The sequence below is a fragment of the Brachycentrus maculatus genome, unplaced genomic scaffold (assembly GCF_059751285.1).
Source record: "Brachycentrus maculatus isolate JH-2025_06_01 unplaced genomic scaffold, ASM5975128v1 h1tg000730l, whole genome shotgun sequence".
Classification (NCBI taxonomy): Eukaryota; Metazoa; Arthropoda; class Insecta; order Trichoptera; family Brachycentridae; genus Brachycentrus; species Brachycentrus maculatus.
The window spans coordinates 7,263-24,556 of NW_028281461.1; the positions used below are offsets into that span (position 1 = coordinate 7,263).

Below are 17,294 nucleotides of genomic sequence, written 5' to 3' on the forward strand. Positions count from 1 at the left end.
AAATACCCTTCTTCACTCATATTCTGAGGAGTAATAGCAAGGTGCGCACACTGAACATAGTTTTATATTGAGTTCTATGCAATTGACTCCAGGCAAAATGCACATTGCTTCCTCCTTTGCTAATGTTCTAATTTGATCGATTACTTTTATTGTTCATAATTTATATATTTGAGATCGCAGAATTTGCATAGCCATTTCTCATCAGGGTCCTACAGCTTCTTCTAGGATACTGGCTGCTGTTTCCAATTGAGGCAGTGAATATGGTATCCATCATCGCAGCCATCGCATAGCAGAAGCTTGCTTGGGTTTTTGCTCTCCAGACATATGCAGCAGTACTTTTTTTGGAGAATCTATGTTGTAAGCATTGAGTTACTCGATCGTAAGTATCAGATTTTGATATCCGAGTGCGGGATAACCCTTTTTTCATGCGAAACAATTATTTCGAAGCCAGGTATAAGGCGGTAAATATCGATGAGATTAAATAATTTGCTTGATATTATGTATGTTTAAATATCACTTGATTGGAAGCTGACTGGCTTGAGACTGTTTGCTGCCGTACTGAGAGTTTGCTGACGATATTGGCTCTGCTTTGAAGGCTGCTTTAAACTTATTGATGGCCTCTTTGAGGGTCAAGAACTATTGGTGGAAGCTCTCGTGGTTGATTGCATTCATCTCGCCGGATATACTGGCGACTTGCTTGCGGATGAGTTCCACTTTCTCAGTGAAAGTGCCGATTTTGCTATAGTCTTGGAAGATGAGGACCTCGTCTTTTCGGAGGACCAGCTCAAGTGACTTTTGGACTTTTGAAATATCGTCATAATGCGAATTGATCTTCTCCAGAAACCCCGACAATACTTCCACATTCTGCTTTTTCTTTTATTATAAAGCCTTGATTATCTACTTTTACTTCGCGATGAGCTGATTGCGCAATGCCTCAAATTCTTTCGAAATTAGAGATTTCTCGCGATTATGCCTTTCGTTCGACTATTGGATGTTCTTCAAGAAGTGCTACTTGTCTAGTGACATGCTATTTTGGGATACACTTATTTTATTCATCACTTCGAGGTATTCTCCTTTCACCTCAGCAATGGCCTTCTTGATCAGTTTCATCTAGTGATCTTTGTGCTTACCGTGAATTGCGCATTACGGACAGATAGTCTCCTGACATGTGAAGCAGTAATAAGAAATCTACTACTCGGCATGTTCTTTGCAGAAATATGTTATTTTTTTCGCTGGGGAATGCTACTATCTTTTTTTATCGTATGTTTGGCCCATGTATTGGGGGCTCTTTGGAGTTATGATTGCTTTGCTTCTGGATTTGTTATTTTGGCTTTGCCGGATGGAGGTCGGCATTCTGATGTAGCTCTTGGCCATTATGTTCAACTATGCAACTGAGGACACATCTAGATGCGTTTCTTCTTGACAAATTTCGCAAATGTAAATCTATCTGTGAAGATGCGTACTTCTGGACTGAGTTTTCCCAACCCAACCCCAACCCAACCCCAACCCCCCAACCCCAACCCCAACCCCAACCCCAACCCCAACCCCAACCCCAACCCCAACCCCAATTGCTTGCAAATATGGCAATATTCACTAACATTCATTTTGAGTTTTAATATTTAAATATAGCATAATCAATATGTCAGTATGTGATATATCAGTATGTGATATGTGAATATACAAACATTCGATTATGTAAACATGTGATATTTGAATATTCCAATACCCCAATGCTACAAATCAAACATTAAATACCAAGATTAAATACCTAGAGTCGTTTTAAAAACTAGAGTGCCATACTCAGACAATTCATCTGGAAATAATAATCCTTAGATCACAGATTAGACAACTGTAATGCTAGGGTATAAAGCGGTATTTGCTATGAAAATCATGATGGAAACTGCTTTCTAGATTACTGCAACTGCTGGTCTATTCTCTACAGGGCGATTTACATGTTCGATCGGTTCTCAGCATTAGGCGATTCTCCTTGAATATTCTTGTTGGATCCTATTGGCACTTGTTGATGGGGCTAGGCAATGGCTGGATTCTCGGTGGTGGTGTACGTGCTAGAAATGTAAGGTTGCTGTGTGACTGGCCCATTGGGCTGAGTAGTTCCATAAGTTCTAGTAATGATCTGCTGTTGTGAACTCAAGTATCCTGGCTGAGGAGGCATAAATGCTATCTGATGTGGAGGCAAGTATCCCTGTTGAACAGGCTGTAGTGACAGAGGCTGCTGAACAGACTGTTGAGCAGACAAGTATCCGAACTGCTGCTGAGCAGGCAAGTATGTTGTCTGCTGCTTTTGTGGTTGCGGCAGTTGTTGTTGTTGTTGTATATATGTTGGCTGTTGTGCTGGGGACTGCTGATAAGTGGGTGGTTGCGTCTGCTGATAAGAGAGTGGTTGAGATCCTGGAAGCGGGTGGGGTGTATATTTTTGGGACTGAGTTTGAACCTGGGGCAGATAGCCCTGAGTTGGAGGCAGATAATTTAGTGGATACTGCTGTGATTGAACTCTATATGCCGGGTTCACTTCGACTGTGTTTGTCTTGTATTCTTGATTATTTCTCGGGATATAAGGCTGCTCTGTGAACCCATTTTTTGTTTCCTGCTGCCAAGGCTGCTGCTAGGGACTCGATGTTTAGTGTCTAGGGTAACTATGCTGAGCAGAGACTATTTGGGTGTTGGTCCGATTGGGTGATAAATTCGATCTCGAGTTTTCTAGTTTGGGAGGCAAAGAGTTGACTTCAAACCTCTCTAAGTTTATTATGAACTATTCGTAGGGATTTAGCCATCGAAAGAGCTACGATGATGTACTCCTTTGTGACGGATCTACTTCGCATAGGTTCCGAATTACAGCATTGAGCAAGCTGCTGTACTAAATATGAGTGAGATCCTGGAGTTTATGCTAAAGTTGCTCATAATCAAACTTATTTGCTTTTAAGTATAATTAGTTCGAATTGCCAAGAGTACCTGCATCAAGACAAGTAAGTCCGATCGAAAAGGACTAACTGAGTCTGGCGTCGGAAGAGGGTTCTAGTTTCGCGAACAGGATGTCCTTTAATTATTCGGGAGCTAAGATAATGCATGATGTACCTAGATAAGTTGTTTCTTTTTCGTAGAATGTTTTGTGGTAGTTTGTCGCCTCTGACGGCCATGTGGCTTGCGTGGCCACTTTTACCTGCCCATCCTCGTTGATGAACACATTCTGAGGTCGCACGTCCCCAATTTTGCGGCCATCCTCATGAAACAAATGTCCCGCAGTGAGCAAAGTGTAAACGAGATACCACAGTTCAGGCTAATCGAAAAACTTGTTCTGTAAGGATTGCCTATTTTGTATTTAGTCTGCGAGTAGGAATGGGAATCCGTCGTATTGGATCTACGTATAAATAGATGTACGGTTGCGACTCCACTGGACCCGCATAAGCCCTACTTTTTGAAGGAGTGCGAATTAGGGAGCAAGTATGGCTCTTTATCCTTGGGGGTTTTCTTCAGGGACTCGACCCATTAATTGTATTCGGCTTGGTTTGCGACAGGGAGGTTGATTTCGATTAGATTTTCACCCTACTTGCCCTTAAGAAACTTGGGGTTGACAAAGCGAGGATGATGAATGTTCGGTGTTTCATCCAACTTCCCTTTCCTATCCGGCTGTGAAGCTTTGGGTCCCATAAATCGAACAATTAATTCTTAAGATAAATATAATAAAGGGCTAACGATGAATTAATTGTGAATTAATTGTGCATTAATTGTGAATTAATTGTGCATTATAATATTCAGTTATGATCATTTTTGTACAACTCCCACAAAATAAAGCTCATGGCTCTAATTTCCGTTACTCTATCTCCTTCTTTGTCGATTATTTTTTCTGATTGATTTCAATATGGTACATATTATTGTTTGCACAACAACATCCATTTAGTGTATTCTATTTTTATATTCTTATTAGTTTGGCCTGAAACTGCAATTCTAAGCCATTGACCGAATCGAATTCAAACCCCTTTTGTGGGCAGATAAGAGTCCCGAACTTCGATTTCTTGTCCTGAATAAAGAGCCGACCGTAGCGATAGTAAAACGAGCAATGGCTCCGACTGATGCTTATATCCTTAAGAACAACCTTTGAGTTGTTGTTTCTGCCAACTGTAATTTATCCTCTCTCATTCAGCGATATCATGTACACAAATATTCTGGTTTTTTTGGATTCTTATTAAAGCTGCTTATACTAAAAAACAGCATATGGAGGTTCGACCTTCTCAAACTGAAATAGGGTATAGCTTTGGTCGTCGTGCGTGAGAGAGTTGGAAATGGGGTGCTTGCACAGTTCGCACTTGGTCTCATGATAGGAGTAGGCAACACAGTTTTCCGACTTTTCATACTTCACATTGTTGGAGACCCAGTCCTTCAAACACTGGTAGTGGATGTACTTAACCGAGCCAGAGCATTTGCAGACAGACAGCAGGGGATTGGCCTGAGTCTCGACAGACTCGAAGCAGAACCGGCACTGGCACTCTTCGTTTTTCTTGGCGTACTCGACAGTAAGCTCCATCTTTTATGTCTCCTCGTCCCTGTCGAGCTTTGTGGCCGTCATCTACTTGGGCACTTCCGACTCAGAGGCTAAGACAATTCGCTTGAATTATATTTTGATTTTTCCGATTTTGATGATGTCACTGATCTCCAACATATACTACTCCCCGTCTTTGAGCACTTTCCACATGAAAAGATCTTCATGCACAGACCTGTCAAACATCTCCTGGAAACAAATGGACCTGTAATCGGTGAGCCGGATGTGGTACAGTGGCTGCTATGAGTTAGTGTCCGCATCGCCCACCCTATAGGCAATTTAACCAGTGTCGCCACGATACGCAATGCTGGATGGGAATTTGAGATCGGCGACTATATCTTGTTATTTTTCTGCGGACTGGAAATCAAATAACTATTGGGATTGCGATTCGACTGAGAATATTTTTATCTTTAATTGTTACTATTTGGCACTGGCTGTATTGCCCATTATGCAATCGCCCAACAATAAAATTATGATGATGCTAATACGCTCTCCTCATTTTATAATTATTAAGTATAGCCAGCCTACTAGCATTATACCCAAATACTATCATATTATCATCTAATGATGTTTGTTTTCGAAGCAAGACATCCGAAGCATACGATTTATAGGTAAATAAATATATATTATTGCATCGATCATTGTTGTTGTTGTTTGTTGCCTGCTTTCTTCGAAACTCTCATACAAGCGAGCTGTCTGTTCTATTCTTCTTTTTATTCCACTTGCCTACCGATGCAGGGCTGATATCCACGGAGTTTTATTACTCAGGTTTCTTTGTACGCTATCTTTGAGTCTGAAATGATGAGAAAGCAATCACTATCTTCGCATTGTCTTCTAATTCCGGGGTATTTTGGATGTTATGGTTTTATTTGTTTGTTGCGCACTTTACTGACCTCTGACTATGAGTTTATTTTAAGGGTCGAGCATGAGCTGCGAGGAAGTTAGCTTTCTTTTGAGAAAGTGGAGAAATTGGGATATCTTTATGGTCGATAGTTTTGCCATTATTGTTATTGTTATTGTTATTGTTATTGTGATGACTGTTATTGTTATTATTGTGATTATTGTTATTGCTATTGCTATTACTATTAGTGTTGTTATCATAACTATGATTGCTTTCATTGTTGGTCATGCTGACAAACTAAATGCTCTTGGTTTTGAGTCCCCCAAACATATCCTTAATCTTGGCTTATAACTAATTATTCAAGTCGGGGCAAACATAGAAAAACTGCAGATCCATAGTTGCCATATTCTTCGAGGATTTGCGCTTGGCTTAAACATAGACCGAAGCAAGCTGTTCCTGTTTATCGCTAAAATACCTATCGAGAATCAAGTGCGCCTTTGCTTCATATTGTTTGATGTGCTCGCTTTCCTATTAATAAAGGGCCCTTATTTTCAAATTCTGCTCAGTCAGTTTGGCCAGTTGCCGGCCTTGCTTCACCAAAATAATCGCGCATTCATGACAGAAGGCGCTATCCAATCTCTGCAATTCTTCAAATGAGGCTTTTTTATGGGGGTGGTTGCTGCAGCTGAGCACATAATCATTCTGCTAATTCAAGTGGATCTTCAATGCACATTACTTTATCTTCTTCTTGTTCGCATTCAAGCGACCCATGATCTGGTGGTGACTACGGGCGATAGTATGAGATTGCTTCGATGAGGGAGTTTTGATGTGATGGAAACTATGGTCGGTGCGGATTCTTTTCAGGAGCGATTGCGAGTATGAGTGCTCTTGCATGTTCTGTTGAGAAACTGAGTATGCTTTGTATTACGAATTATGTATGAATGTGAGTTTACTATAACTGAATGCATTGATACGAGTAACTGACACATTCCATGCGAATGTGTATTATTACTGACTAACTGAATAACTTAGTGCAGATTATATAATGCTGGTAAATTGGTGCGGAGAATGACCTGCGAATCAATGAGAATATGAACATTATCGATATTAATCTCGTAATACTATGCTCTATGTTCTACTTTGTGATAATAAGATGTTTCGCCACAAATCAGGTGAGGATAATCTGCTACAATATTCGCACAACTTCGTCCCTTGGCTCGCCTCGACAGAGTGCAGCATTGGCTCGATCGAGCAGTTCCTTGTCCCTCATGCTGGCCCCCTTGAGCTGCCTATATATTTACTTATCAATCGACTGAATGTTATTGATGCGCACTTCCAACTAATGCACTGCTCTCTGATACTTCACAAGCCGTTAATTGTTTAGCATTATCACTTCCTGCAGCTGCCTCATTTTCAGTTACTGGTTCCTGATGGTTTAGTTTTACTCATGGGAGGCAGTGTAATACTGTTTCTTCACTACTTGGTCACCTGTTCCGAATTCGCCACCGTAGCTCAGTCTTTGGAGTTGAGCTGTTAGCTGTTCATGCTACTATCTGAGCCTTCGGGTCTATTCGTCCTCATGGTAAGTGACTCTCTCTGCGATGTTCCCAGCTACTCGGCTATTATCGTATCTGCTTCTTGACCTGCTCCGATCGCGATCCCCATACCCCAATTTGTTGCCACTTCTGTTCCTCCGCGTATCGATCATCTGATCGTAGTAGCGTGAGTCTCTTTGGAACACATCTCCTTGCACGTAGTAGGGATCGATTGTGCTCTTGTGTCCTTCCATTCTCGAGTGACTGCCATCCATCTCCTTCCTGAATAAATATTATTCAATATATTTATCTGCTATATTCAAATTATACAGCATCAATATCAATGTGTCTATCACTCGTTGCTGCTGTCCACACTTACTGATGTACAAATGTTTGCATATAAATCATCCTCAGTTCAGTGCTTATCTTCTGATTTTATCCAGCATTTACAGCTATTCCTGAAAAGCACTCTGGCCCGTATTATTCAGTTTGCCAACAATGTTGGTGCAGATGTCCAAAGCTCTCGACAAGCGATTCTTATCCTTCAAGAGAATTGCCTCATACTCGATTATTTGTTCTAATAGTTCCTAATTAATGTCCCTGTTGCTCTCCCCAGGCTATAACTTCTTTGTGTCTGTGCCTTGTGATATCTCCGCTCCCATATTTTTTACATCCCCTTCCATGCCCAACATTTGCATCTCAATACTCTTGACCTAGCTTTCGATATAAACAATCTTCGAACTCAGCTACTGATAACATTTATCTCTTTTGTTGATCTTGAATTACATGTGCTTCTTGATCCCTACAATTTCTTCGAAGCTATCCCGTAAATACTCCGCCTATTTTTGGTAGTTTTCCTTTTCTTCAGCGAGCCTGATGATGAGAATCTCCTTTTCCTGTAGATCTTTCTGAAGCTGCTTTACCGCTTCGGATGAGTTCTGTTCGATTTGTTGAATTTTCTGGAGGAGCTGGCTTTTGGCATCCTACATTTATTTATTTGCTTCAGTTAGTACATTGATTATTGCACTTTTAGCTTATAGTTCAAACTGAAGTTTGCTATTCAAAGTGTTTGCAGCCAGCAATTCGCTGTTTCTTTTATTGAATAAGTGCGTGGCAGTAGTAGAGAGAGATGACAGCATTTATCGTTCTTATTACTACTCTACAGCTTCACAGATTTGCGAGTCTTTTGAAGTCGCTTCATAGGTAAAGTAAGTATTCTACTGTTATTTGCTCTAAGAGAAAGCTGTAATTACTCTATTGTTGTTGTTGGTGTTATTTATGACCTTGTTGCTCGAATTGTAGACTGATGTAATCGAAGACTTATTGCTTGTGGCACTCCCTTTTTCGGTCGACAGTGTCTATTTTTATGGCGAGAAGGCTGTATCCTTTATGGGGGTTGCGAATATCTGTTCGGCTTAAGGCCCCTCTGCTATGATTATTTGATGATGATATTTTTACTTGATGATATATTTGGCACTCTCTAATGAGTGAATCAGTTACCCACAGAAGATGACATCATTGTCATTACTGAACTTGATATTCCTTCTCACGAGTTCCTCCCTAAACATGCAGATCAGAGCACTTATGTTGCCTGTGACAGGTTAGTAGTAAACATTCATGAGATCATTCATGAACTCAAAATTAAGCAATTATGCGACATTTTAATTTCTGGCGACATATTAGAGATTGCCACGATTCACATTTTACAAGTGACCGATAATTTCCTGGAGAATCCTAATAAGTTAGTGAGGTTCGATTATTCTGCTGATACTTTCGGGGAGGATGAATACCTCTAAAGGGTTGCAAGTGAGAAACGACAACTGAATTGAGTTATAGTGGTCGAGAAGCACTTGGGTCCACTCAATGAATAAATTCTTTGCTTGCTCGTTCATCACAATATGGATTGAGCACTTCCGCGAACTCAAAAAGCAGGACCGACAAACCAACGACATTCCGTTCACTTCGCCCACAATTATTTATTAGGGTTCAGAATGAATGCTGCATTATGTAAATTTGGCGAACATTTCGTTCAATCTTCAATAAAATAAAAAAATGAAATCAGACATATTATATTCAGCCGGAAACTAAGCCTTATGATATTTTTTGAAATTATAGTAAAATTCCTGATGGGTGGGTAAAACCTTATATATATTATAATCAAAGTATTTTTGCAGTTAAATTTGACAGGACAACTTTAAGAATTATAAGGGCCTCCAGCCTCCATAGATGATCTAACTGTTGAAAGTAAAAGGTCTTTTGGCAAGCAAATCTGTTATTCTGTGAGTTTTAGAATCTTGGTGAAGTGATTATGTATTTTGCATTATTATTACTAATATTAATGGCAATTAAAAATCATTAATTATAAAGAATATAAAAGCAAATGGATCTTTAATTTGAGTAGAAAATAGAAGCGTAATTAAGCGTTAACTAAGACAAAGAGAAATTCAAATTCTGTATGGTTTAAAGATAAATCGCTAATTAATAAGACAGAAATAAGTTTTTCTTATTTTCGATTTGTTGGTTGGCTGCTGCCTTTGCGATTCTGAGATGCTTCCCGTTGGAAAATAACAGGGTTCTGACGGAGAATGGAGACTAAGTTGAGATCGGCTACCGGCCGCCCCGCCTCATTACATTCGATTCCAAGTACGAAGAACGGGCGTTCAGGGACATTGGGCAGATGAATATCCCGGAAATCTAAAGGTTTCTCTAAGGAATGGGCCAGCGATAGTTTTTCAAGGCTCTTTGGGAAGTGAAGGATGAAGGTTTGGCTTACCGAGCGGAATATCATCGCTACAACAAAAAGTATAACCTGGATCGGCCCCGAAAGTAAGAGGCGTTCTGTGTCGTTTCACCTTATCATAATTTCTTCCGGCCTTCTCATTGGCAGCGACTCCTCGAAAACTTGGAAAACCATAATTACACAAATTTTGAAGTGATTCTGATCGACGATCGCTCGACTGACGATTCGATAAATAGGCTGACGGAACTGATGAAGACTGAGACTTACAGCCGATTGGCGCGGAGGATGAAGGTTATCGAAAACTTGGACTCGACGGAGATTATGGGCAACCACGACATTGCCATCCGAAACTACTGCAAGCCGGGTTCCATAATCGTGGAGCTCGACGGTGACGACTTTCTGCTGGGGCGCCAAGTGCTCAACGTCCTCAACGCGTACTACCAGTCGTCTACACCAACTGCCTGTATGATGACTTCGGAATATTCTTCAATGGAGTCATCCCCTATGAAATATACTCCAGCAATTCCTACCGAGTGTCGGGCCTATGGATGACGTCGCACTTGAAGACCTACAGAAGAGATCTCTACATGAAAATCCCCCCTTCTTACTTTTTCACCACCCCAGGCAGATATTATCAACGCGCTGGAGATCGCTTTATTATGTATGCCGTGGTTGAATTAGCGGGCAAGAGCCATACTCGATACTTAGATGAAGCAGTTTATTTCTATAAACAGTCAGAGTGGACTTGCAGCGGGAAACTAGGAATGGTTTCGCAGGCCATAGCGCGAATGCTGACACCATTTCGACCATTGAAATCTCTAAATGACCCAACCTAACAATAACCGAACTATCGCTACCCACAGTAAATAAAAGATGAAAACAACCATTACTTTCTAGCATAGCCCTACTGTGCAATTAGATATTGGATCAAGACGAATGATTTTCAAGCAATTCGGTATATATGGTGAATACTCAATTTATCTGAAATTAGCACAATGCGCTCACATATAATTAATCTTATTTTGTTTTCTTGTCTCTGCTCCCTCTTCATTTCTGATATCTTAATTTCCTTACCCATTCAACTGTTCATTATTGAAACTGCCTTCATATTCATATCCCTTCCCCCACTTCGATCCCCCCAACACTATTGTAATTCGATGCCCCACCAAATTTTTCAATTTTTTCATCGCTATCGTTTGTCTCCCTTTTCATTAAAGATACTTTTTTGTTCAGTTGCCCTCCCAAACATGATTTTTAACAATCGAGACTGCTATATATTTGACGATATCGGTGTATTTATCGGACTCAATAGCTATGATGCGACTGCTTAGAGCTGTATTTCAGTTTTAACTCAATAACAAAAGCAACGACTAAGTTCAAAGAAGATTCATAAAAAGTAATTAAAAGAAACGAAAACATTTTTTGATTCATATTTATTTCGTCCAAAATCACTTATTAGGGCTCAAAATGAATGCTGCATTCTGTAAATTTAACGAGCATCTCGTTCAATCTTCAATAAAATAAAAAATAAAATCAGACATATTATATTCAGCCGGAAACTAAGCTGTAGGATGTCTCTTGAAATTAAGTTGTCATAAATCAATGTCCGCCAAGATCTGGGACCTTAGACTTTTGAAATCAAGTTTCAATTTACTCTTAATATTCGTGAAGGACTACTTGGGTTTGAGGATCGGAAATAAACACTCGTATTTTTTACGGAGGTGCATGCTATCTCTTTATTTAATTAGGGATGAGGATAGCTATTTTTTAATTGCGAGAAGCAGTACTTGCTTTTGACTGAGCTCAATGAGCTCTTGCTTTATTTAGTTTAAATAATTTTAACTTACCAGAGCTTCGCCTTCTTTTGAAGACTTGCCAGCATTTTTATTCCTGTTTCTTTTCTGTAAGAAATAATGCAGCGAAGCTCTTTTTGCACTTTGGGGGCTAAAATTCTTAAAATCTTGTTTAATGCACATGGCTTGTCCGCTTTATTTTATCAAACCTATCTAAGTAGGAGATGATGGGCCTCCGATTGAATTGCTATGAGGCTTATAAAATGACCAAGGAGTAATCTCACTATTATTTTAACTCATCAGATAATTATTTTATTAAAATCGCAAGGAGTCTAACGAAAAACCGAGACTGTGATATATTTTGCGATATTCGGCGCATTTACCGGACTTGAGAACTATAATGCGACTGCTTAGAGCTGTATTGTTAGCTTAAACAATTTATTTCAATACTAAAAGCAACTACTAAGTTCAAAGAAGATTAATAAAGAGTAATTAAAGTAATGAAAACCTTTATGATTCATATTTATTTAATTCATCCTATAAATCATCACTTGGTGTTGCTTTTTTATAACTCGCCTGCTTCCGCCAAAGCTATTATTTTCTCCATGAACTCTTTGCTCACTTTGCGGATGAGCTTTCCCAAGAAACTATTTGGGTCTTTCACCAGTTTTAAGGGGGTATCGTACTACTTGACTTATCCGTTATCGAGTACTAGAATCTTATCGTAGAATATGATTGTGTTCAAACGGTGAGCGATTGTAATGACAGTGGTCTGCATTTTAAAGATAAACTTACTTAGTTGAACTCTTTTCTGATCATCAATTGAATAGCTTCGTCAGTCTTTTCGTCGATGCTGGCGGTTGCCTCGTCCATCAGCAAAATTTTGGGGTTTTTCTAAATTGTTATAAAAATTGTGTACGATTAGTGCTCGTGCCATGCATAGGAGCTGTCTTTCGCCGAGAGAGTAGTTTCCTCCAGCTTCATCTACTTTACTCAGAGTCTTCCTTTTGAGGATCGAAGTTTCTTCTAAGTTATCTGGGATGACATCCCAAAGACCGACCTTACGCAGCGAGTCCGCTATTTTTTCATCGGTATACTTATTGAAGGGGTCAATGTTATCCTTAATGGTTCCTGTAAACAAGGTCGGGTCTTGTGGGATGATCGTGATCTCGTGCCTGAGTAAATGCAGGCCGATTTCCTCGACATTTTCGTCATCCAAGATTATTTTTCCTCTTGAGCCGTCTTCGTTTTGTGCGAGTTCGAGTATCCTGAGAAGACCGAGGGTCATGGTCGACTTTCCGCTGCCTGTGCGCCCAACTATTCCGATTTTGGCATTTTCTTTGATATCGAAGGATATTTTTTTAATCACTAAAGGTAGCTCAGGCCGATACTTGTAACTGATGTTTTCGACTTCGTACACACCCTTGTGCGGCCAGTCCTTGTCAACAGGCTTTGGCTCATCGAAGCTTTTCTCTTTCGGGTTATTATCAATATAATCATATAGCCTCACCACTGCGTTCATATTGCTCTAGGTGTCGGCCAGAATCCTCAGCGTAAAGGACATAATGGAGCTGATTTGAAGTGACCAGACTAAAGACAACCCGATCAGACTCGAACTAGATGAGCCTACATTAACAGCCACTGAAATGACTCCGAAATATCCAGCTGCTGCGATTGTGAGCAATGAAAATAAATCAGTCAGTAAGTTTATCCACCTTGTTGAAATGTTTTGGTTCACAACTGCCACAATGTAGTATTTTTGCCTGACGTAGTACTTCTCGAGGAAGCTGCCTTATTTGCCGAATGCACGGATCACATACATCCCATTGATGGTTTCCTGGAAGTGTGTGATTAGAGGGGCTCTTGTGTTGGCCTCGAGCCTCTTCAGCTCCCGCGAGGAGTTCATATACATTCCTACGAGCTTATAGTAAACGAATCCACTGAACAAAGCCACAATCAAGTAGAGAGGAGTGGCTATACTGATCAGAATAATTGAGGATATCAGAACGAATAGGTTTTGAGCAGCGTATTGAACGTTGAATGCCAAGCTATTGTCGAGATCGTCTTGGTCTTTGGTGGACCGGGCCAAGATTCGGCCTGTCGGGGTAACATCGAACCAACTTAGTGGAGACTTCAGTAAAGCACTAATCAGTTATCTTTGAATAACTCTTGATGTTTTGATTATGAACTTGGCGAAAAATATTCCTTTGATGTAAATAAGCGCACCTACGACTAATGAAATTATCGAATAGATCCAGATGTAACTCTTTTACGGCAAGTGAAATGCTCCATTACTCCATTAGCCAAGCCACCAGTCACTTGCGACTCTCGCGCCTTGGGCCAAAAGAATGAAAAAGAACATCATCACCGATGTAGCCGTTCCAGGACCAGTAAAAAATCGCAAATAGACCGCATAAGGGACAGACCCCTTTAATCTCTCTTCCACCTTAACAAGCCCTTGAATTTACTTATCTTCTTTTTTCTTCTATTTCTTTTCGACTGCTTCTCCTTCTAACTCTCCATCTAACTAAAGTTCCAAAATGTCTTTTTTCGCGGATTTAGCTTTTTATGCCTACTGCTCCTTGAGCTTGATTTATTCTGGCTCTTACTCAACTTTCTTATACATCACTTTCAATTGGCTATAAAGTGAAGCCTCCATTTGCAATAATTAGTGTGGGTTCCCTTACTATGCGATTCTTCCATTTTGCATGACCAAAACACGATCAGACTCAATTGTGTAATCAATTGCATTTGTCACAAACACAATCGTTTTGCCCTTCGAGTGAAGATATTCTTTAATGGCATTGTTGAATATGTTCTTCGCAACGTAAGCATCCAAAGCACTTAGACAGTCGTCAATTAAATAGATGTCTGCATCCGCGTATAAGGCCCTAGCGATCGATATCCTCTGTTTTTGGCCTCCTGATAAATTTACTCCTTTCTATCCGATTTATGTCATATCGCCTCCCGCCAATATTTAGAGATCAGGGCCCAATTATGAAATCTTGAGAATGTTTTCATATCTCTCCTCATTGTATTATTATTCGAAAAGGATGTTCTCTCTGATCGTTGCACTTCGGAGCCAAGAGGTTTGTGGAATGTATGCCATTGTTCCTCGACGATTAACTTTGCCTTCAGATTTATCGATTTCCCCCAAAATAGCAGACAATAGAGTTGATTTCCCTGAGCCAACCTTACCAATTACACTTATAAATTATCCTTTGCCGATGATAAGTTTGTTCACGATCAAAGCATACTTCTCCTAATTGCTGTTTACCATCGATTCTTCCTTGAGAAGACTCTAACTCAAACTCCCTTCATTAATCAATGATTTTTTCTCTTTCTTCATTTTCTTCTTTTTTTTCTTCTTCTTTGTCGAATCTTCATCCACTTTTCGCTTGCCTTTCTTCTTGGATTTCTTTTTCTTGGGCTCCTCTTACATTTTGGCTTATTTTTTGGTTTCCTTCCCTTTTTTCTTATCGTTCTTGCTGAAGATTTCGACACCGTTTTCAAAGTGCTTCTTCGCCGTTTATGTTTCCCAGTTAAACTTTGACTACATTATTCTTATCTCTCCAGCTTTTAGTTATTGGTCATCAGCATTTATGCCATCCATACTCTTTTCGTCATAGCCTAAGAAGTGCTCGATCCTCTCAAGAGAAGCCTTACTGTTCATATAGGTGACTATTGTCATCACAACTAACCGCATTGGAGTCGCAATCAAGTTGAAAATGGATAAGACCGTGTAGACTTTTGCTGAACTCAAATTTTATTAGCCTTGCATTTCCACAAACACTGCAAATATGACAATTGAGGAGAAGATAGGCAGCATATTCATGACGACTTCGACGTAGGTGCGTATCATGAGCACTTTAAAGTTGAGGCTGAGTTCTTACTTACGGATGGTTTCGATCTTATCCGCAACGAGCTGCTCCCACCCATAATACTTGATGATCCTGATCCCTGAGAAGTACTCATTCACGCATTTCGATCTCTTATCGGACCAAAAGAGCTGGTCCTTTCTCATTTCAAACCCCTTCTTCATCATTTTTTGTTGGAAGAACATTCCGAAACAGAAAAAGAAAGGGGCAACCAAGCCGATCCAACCAACTTCGATAGCCAGCATAATCATCGCCGTAAGGATCATAAGAGGCGCACTAAACAAGAAAGTGCTCATCATGATGAAATAGTAGAATGACATCACATCCACATTAATGTTGTTCATTATTTTGCCCGTTTCCAAGTACTTCCTCGAGGCGCTGGACAGCTTTATTATTTTATTGAAGATAAGGCTGTTTGCTGAGTTCATCACCTGGATGCAGCTCAAGTTCACGAAGTGCATAGAATGTTGCATGATAAACGTACGAAGGAGATAGCACAGGACGAGGATCGTCACGTACAGCACGCCATCCCAGATCACAGGCTCCTTCGAGTTGAGGAACTACAGGATTTTATTAATCACTATTGGGCCTGAAAACTGAAGCAAGTTTCCAATGACCGCCAATATTCCTGCCAAGACAAAGTTGAAACCAATGAACTTCTTGAATGCGCTGAGGAATCTTTGTTTGTTGTTCGAAGCAAATGAATAAAAGATATCTTTGAAACGGGGCCCAGAATACGCGGGTTCTTAGATTTCCTTCAGGTCAGAGAGATCATTCATTTCGAGATGCTTTTGGTTGGCGATTTTAATCAATTAGTGGCTCCACAAAAAGAACATCCTCGAAAAGAGACTCGCGTTAGTTTCAAAGCAGCTTTGGAAGACATGATGCTTATTAATCTCAAACTCCTGAGGAGCTATTTTTTTAATGTTCATCAGTCCTGAATCAATAAACTATGGTATGAATATAATAATATCCTTTTAAAATTGAATCCATCAGAAATCTTATTTTTATTTATGGTGTGCTACAAAATGGTGGCTTTATATGGGAGAATGAATTTAAATTAGTTTGATTTACAATATTTTAAACATGAGGGACATTTCTTTGCAAAAGCAATTTGGATAAATGCAGATGCTATCTATGAGTGAATAAAATTCTCAGAAAGGCAATGGTTTCAGCATGAGATAATTTAAAGTGTATACAAATAGTGATTTTATTGTCTATAAATTGCAATTATAAAGCATGATTATGAATTGGGAGTGTAAATACATATAATTATTAATAATTTAATAGTCCAAGAAACTTCGCAATTGGAATCATGAACGTATAGCATATGGCAACCTTACTTTAAAATCAATACGAATCGACTGAACAGCCAGAACTCATACCAGTTTATGAGAAGGTCAGGCAGTTGGTCCTAATCAATACAAAGCGAGAGGAATAACAGAAGACGAAGATATTTCAGAGAACAATTATTACAGCTCCTCAGACTAACTTGGTGATAAATATTGATAAAACGGATGAGTACATTCAAAAAAGACTGAATGGATTCAACAATAGAGAATTCAAAACCTCGAAGACATACAGAAGCAGCATTCCAGATCAAAAAATGCATAAAGCAAGTAGATTCCCATTGCAGACTGGCAAAAGAAACTCGAAGTCATTAAGAGTCATTAATTTCCTAAAAGCAAACAAAACCCCAAAGCTTAACTTGAACTCCAAGCCAAGCCACGAGTAAAGTGAGCCTGAATTATTTAATAATGATGAAGAGACTCGAGAGGTGTTTACTCCAATGCGCCCGATTTCTAAACTGTCCAGAACCTAGACCCTATCGATGGCCAGATCAAATGCTACACATAGCATAAACAATGCATCGTCGAGCGGATACTCTCAAACTGCGCGATTGCTGCAGACCTAATCGCGAAACTCCAGCACGCCAAGCCAATATTTACGGA

General features: G+C 39.8%; 1 protein-coding gene and 1 pseudogene across 1 annotated transcript; both read right to left on the minus strand.

The window, feature by feature from the left end:
- Positions 1-12,299: 12,299 nt before the first annotated feature.
- Positions 12,300-12,986, minus strand: LOC148300381 (ATP-binding cassette sub-family C member 5-like). Its single transcript, XM_088274874.1, has one exon. The coding sequence runs from the start codon at positions 12,984-12,986 to the stop codon at positions 12,300-12,302; it is 687 nt and encodes a 228-aa protein (XP_088131000.1).
- Positions 12,987-12,992: 6 nt separating this feature from the next.
- LOC148300382 (uncharacterized) lies at positions 12,993-16,277 on the minus strand (annotated as a pseudogene).
- Positions 16,278-17,294: the final 1,017 nt, after the last annotated feature.

Bases quoted from the DNA above. Each gene is read 5' to 3' on its own strand.
- LOC148300381 (XM_088274874.1), bottom strand. From the start codon at position 12,986: ATGAACGCAGTGGTGAGGCTATATGATTATATTGATAATAACCCGAAA.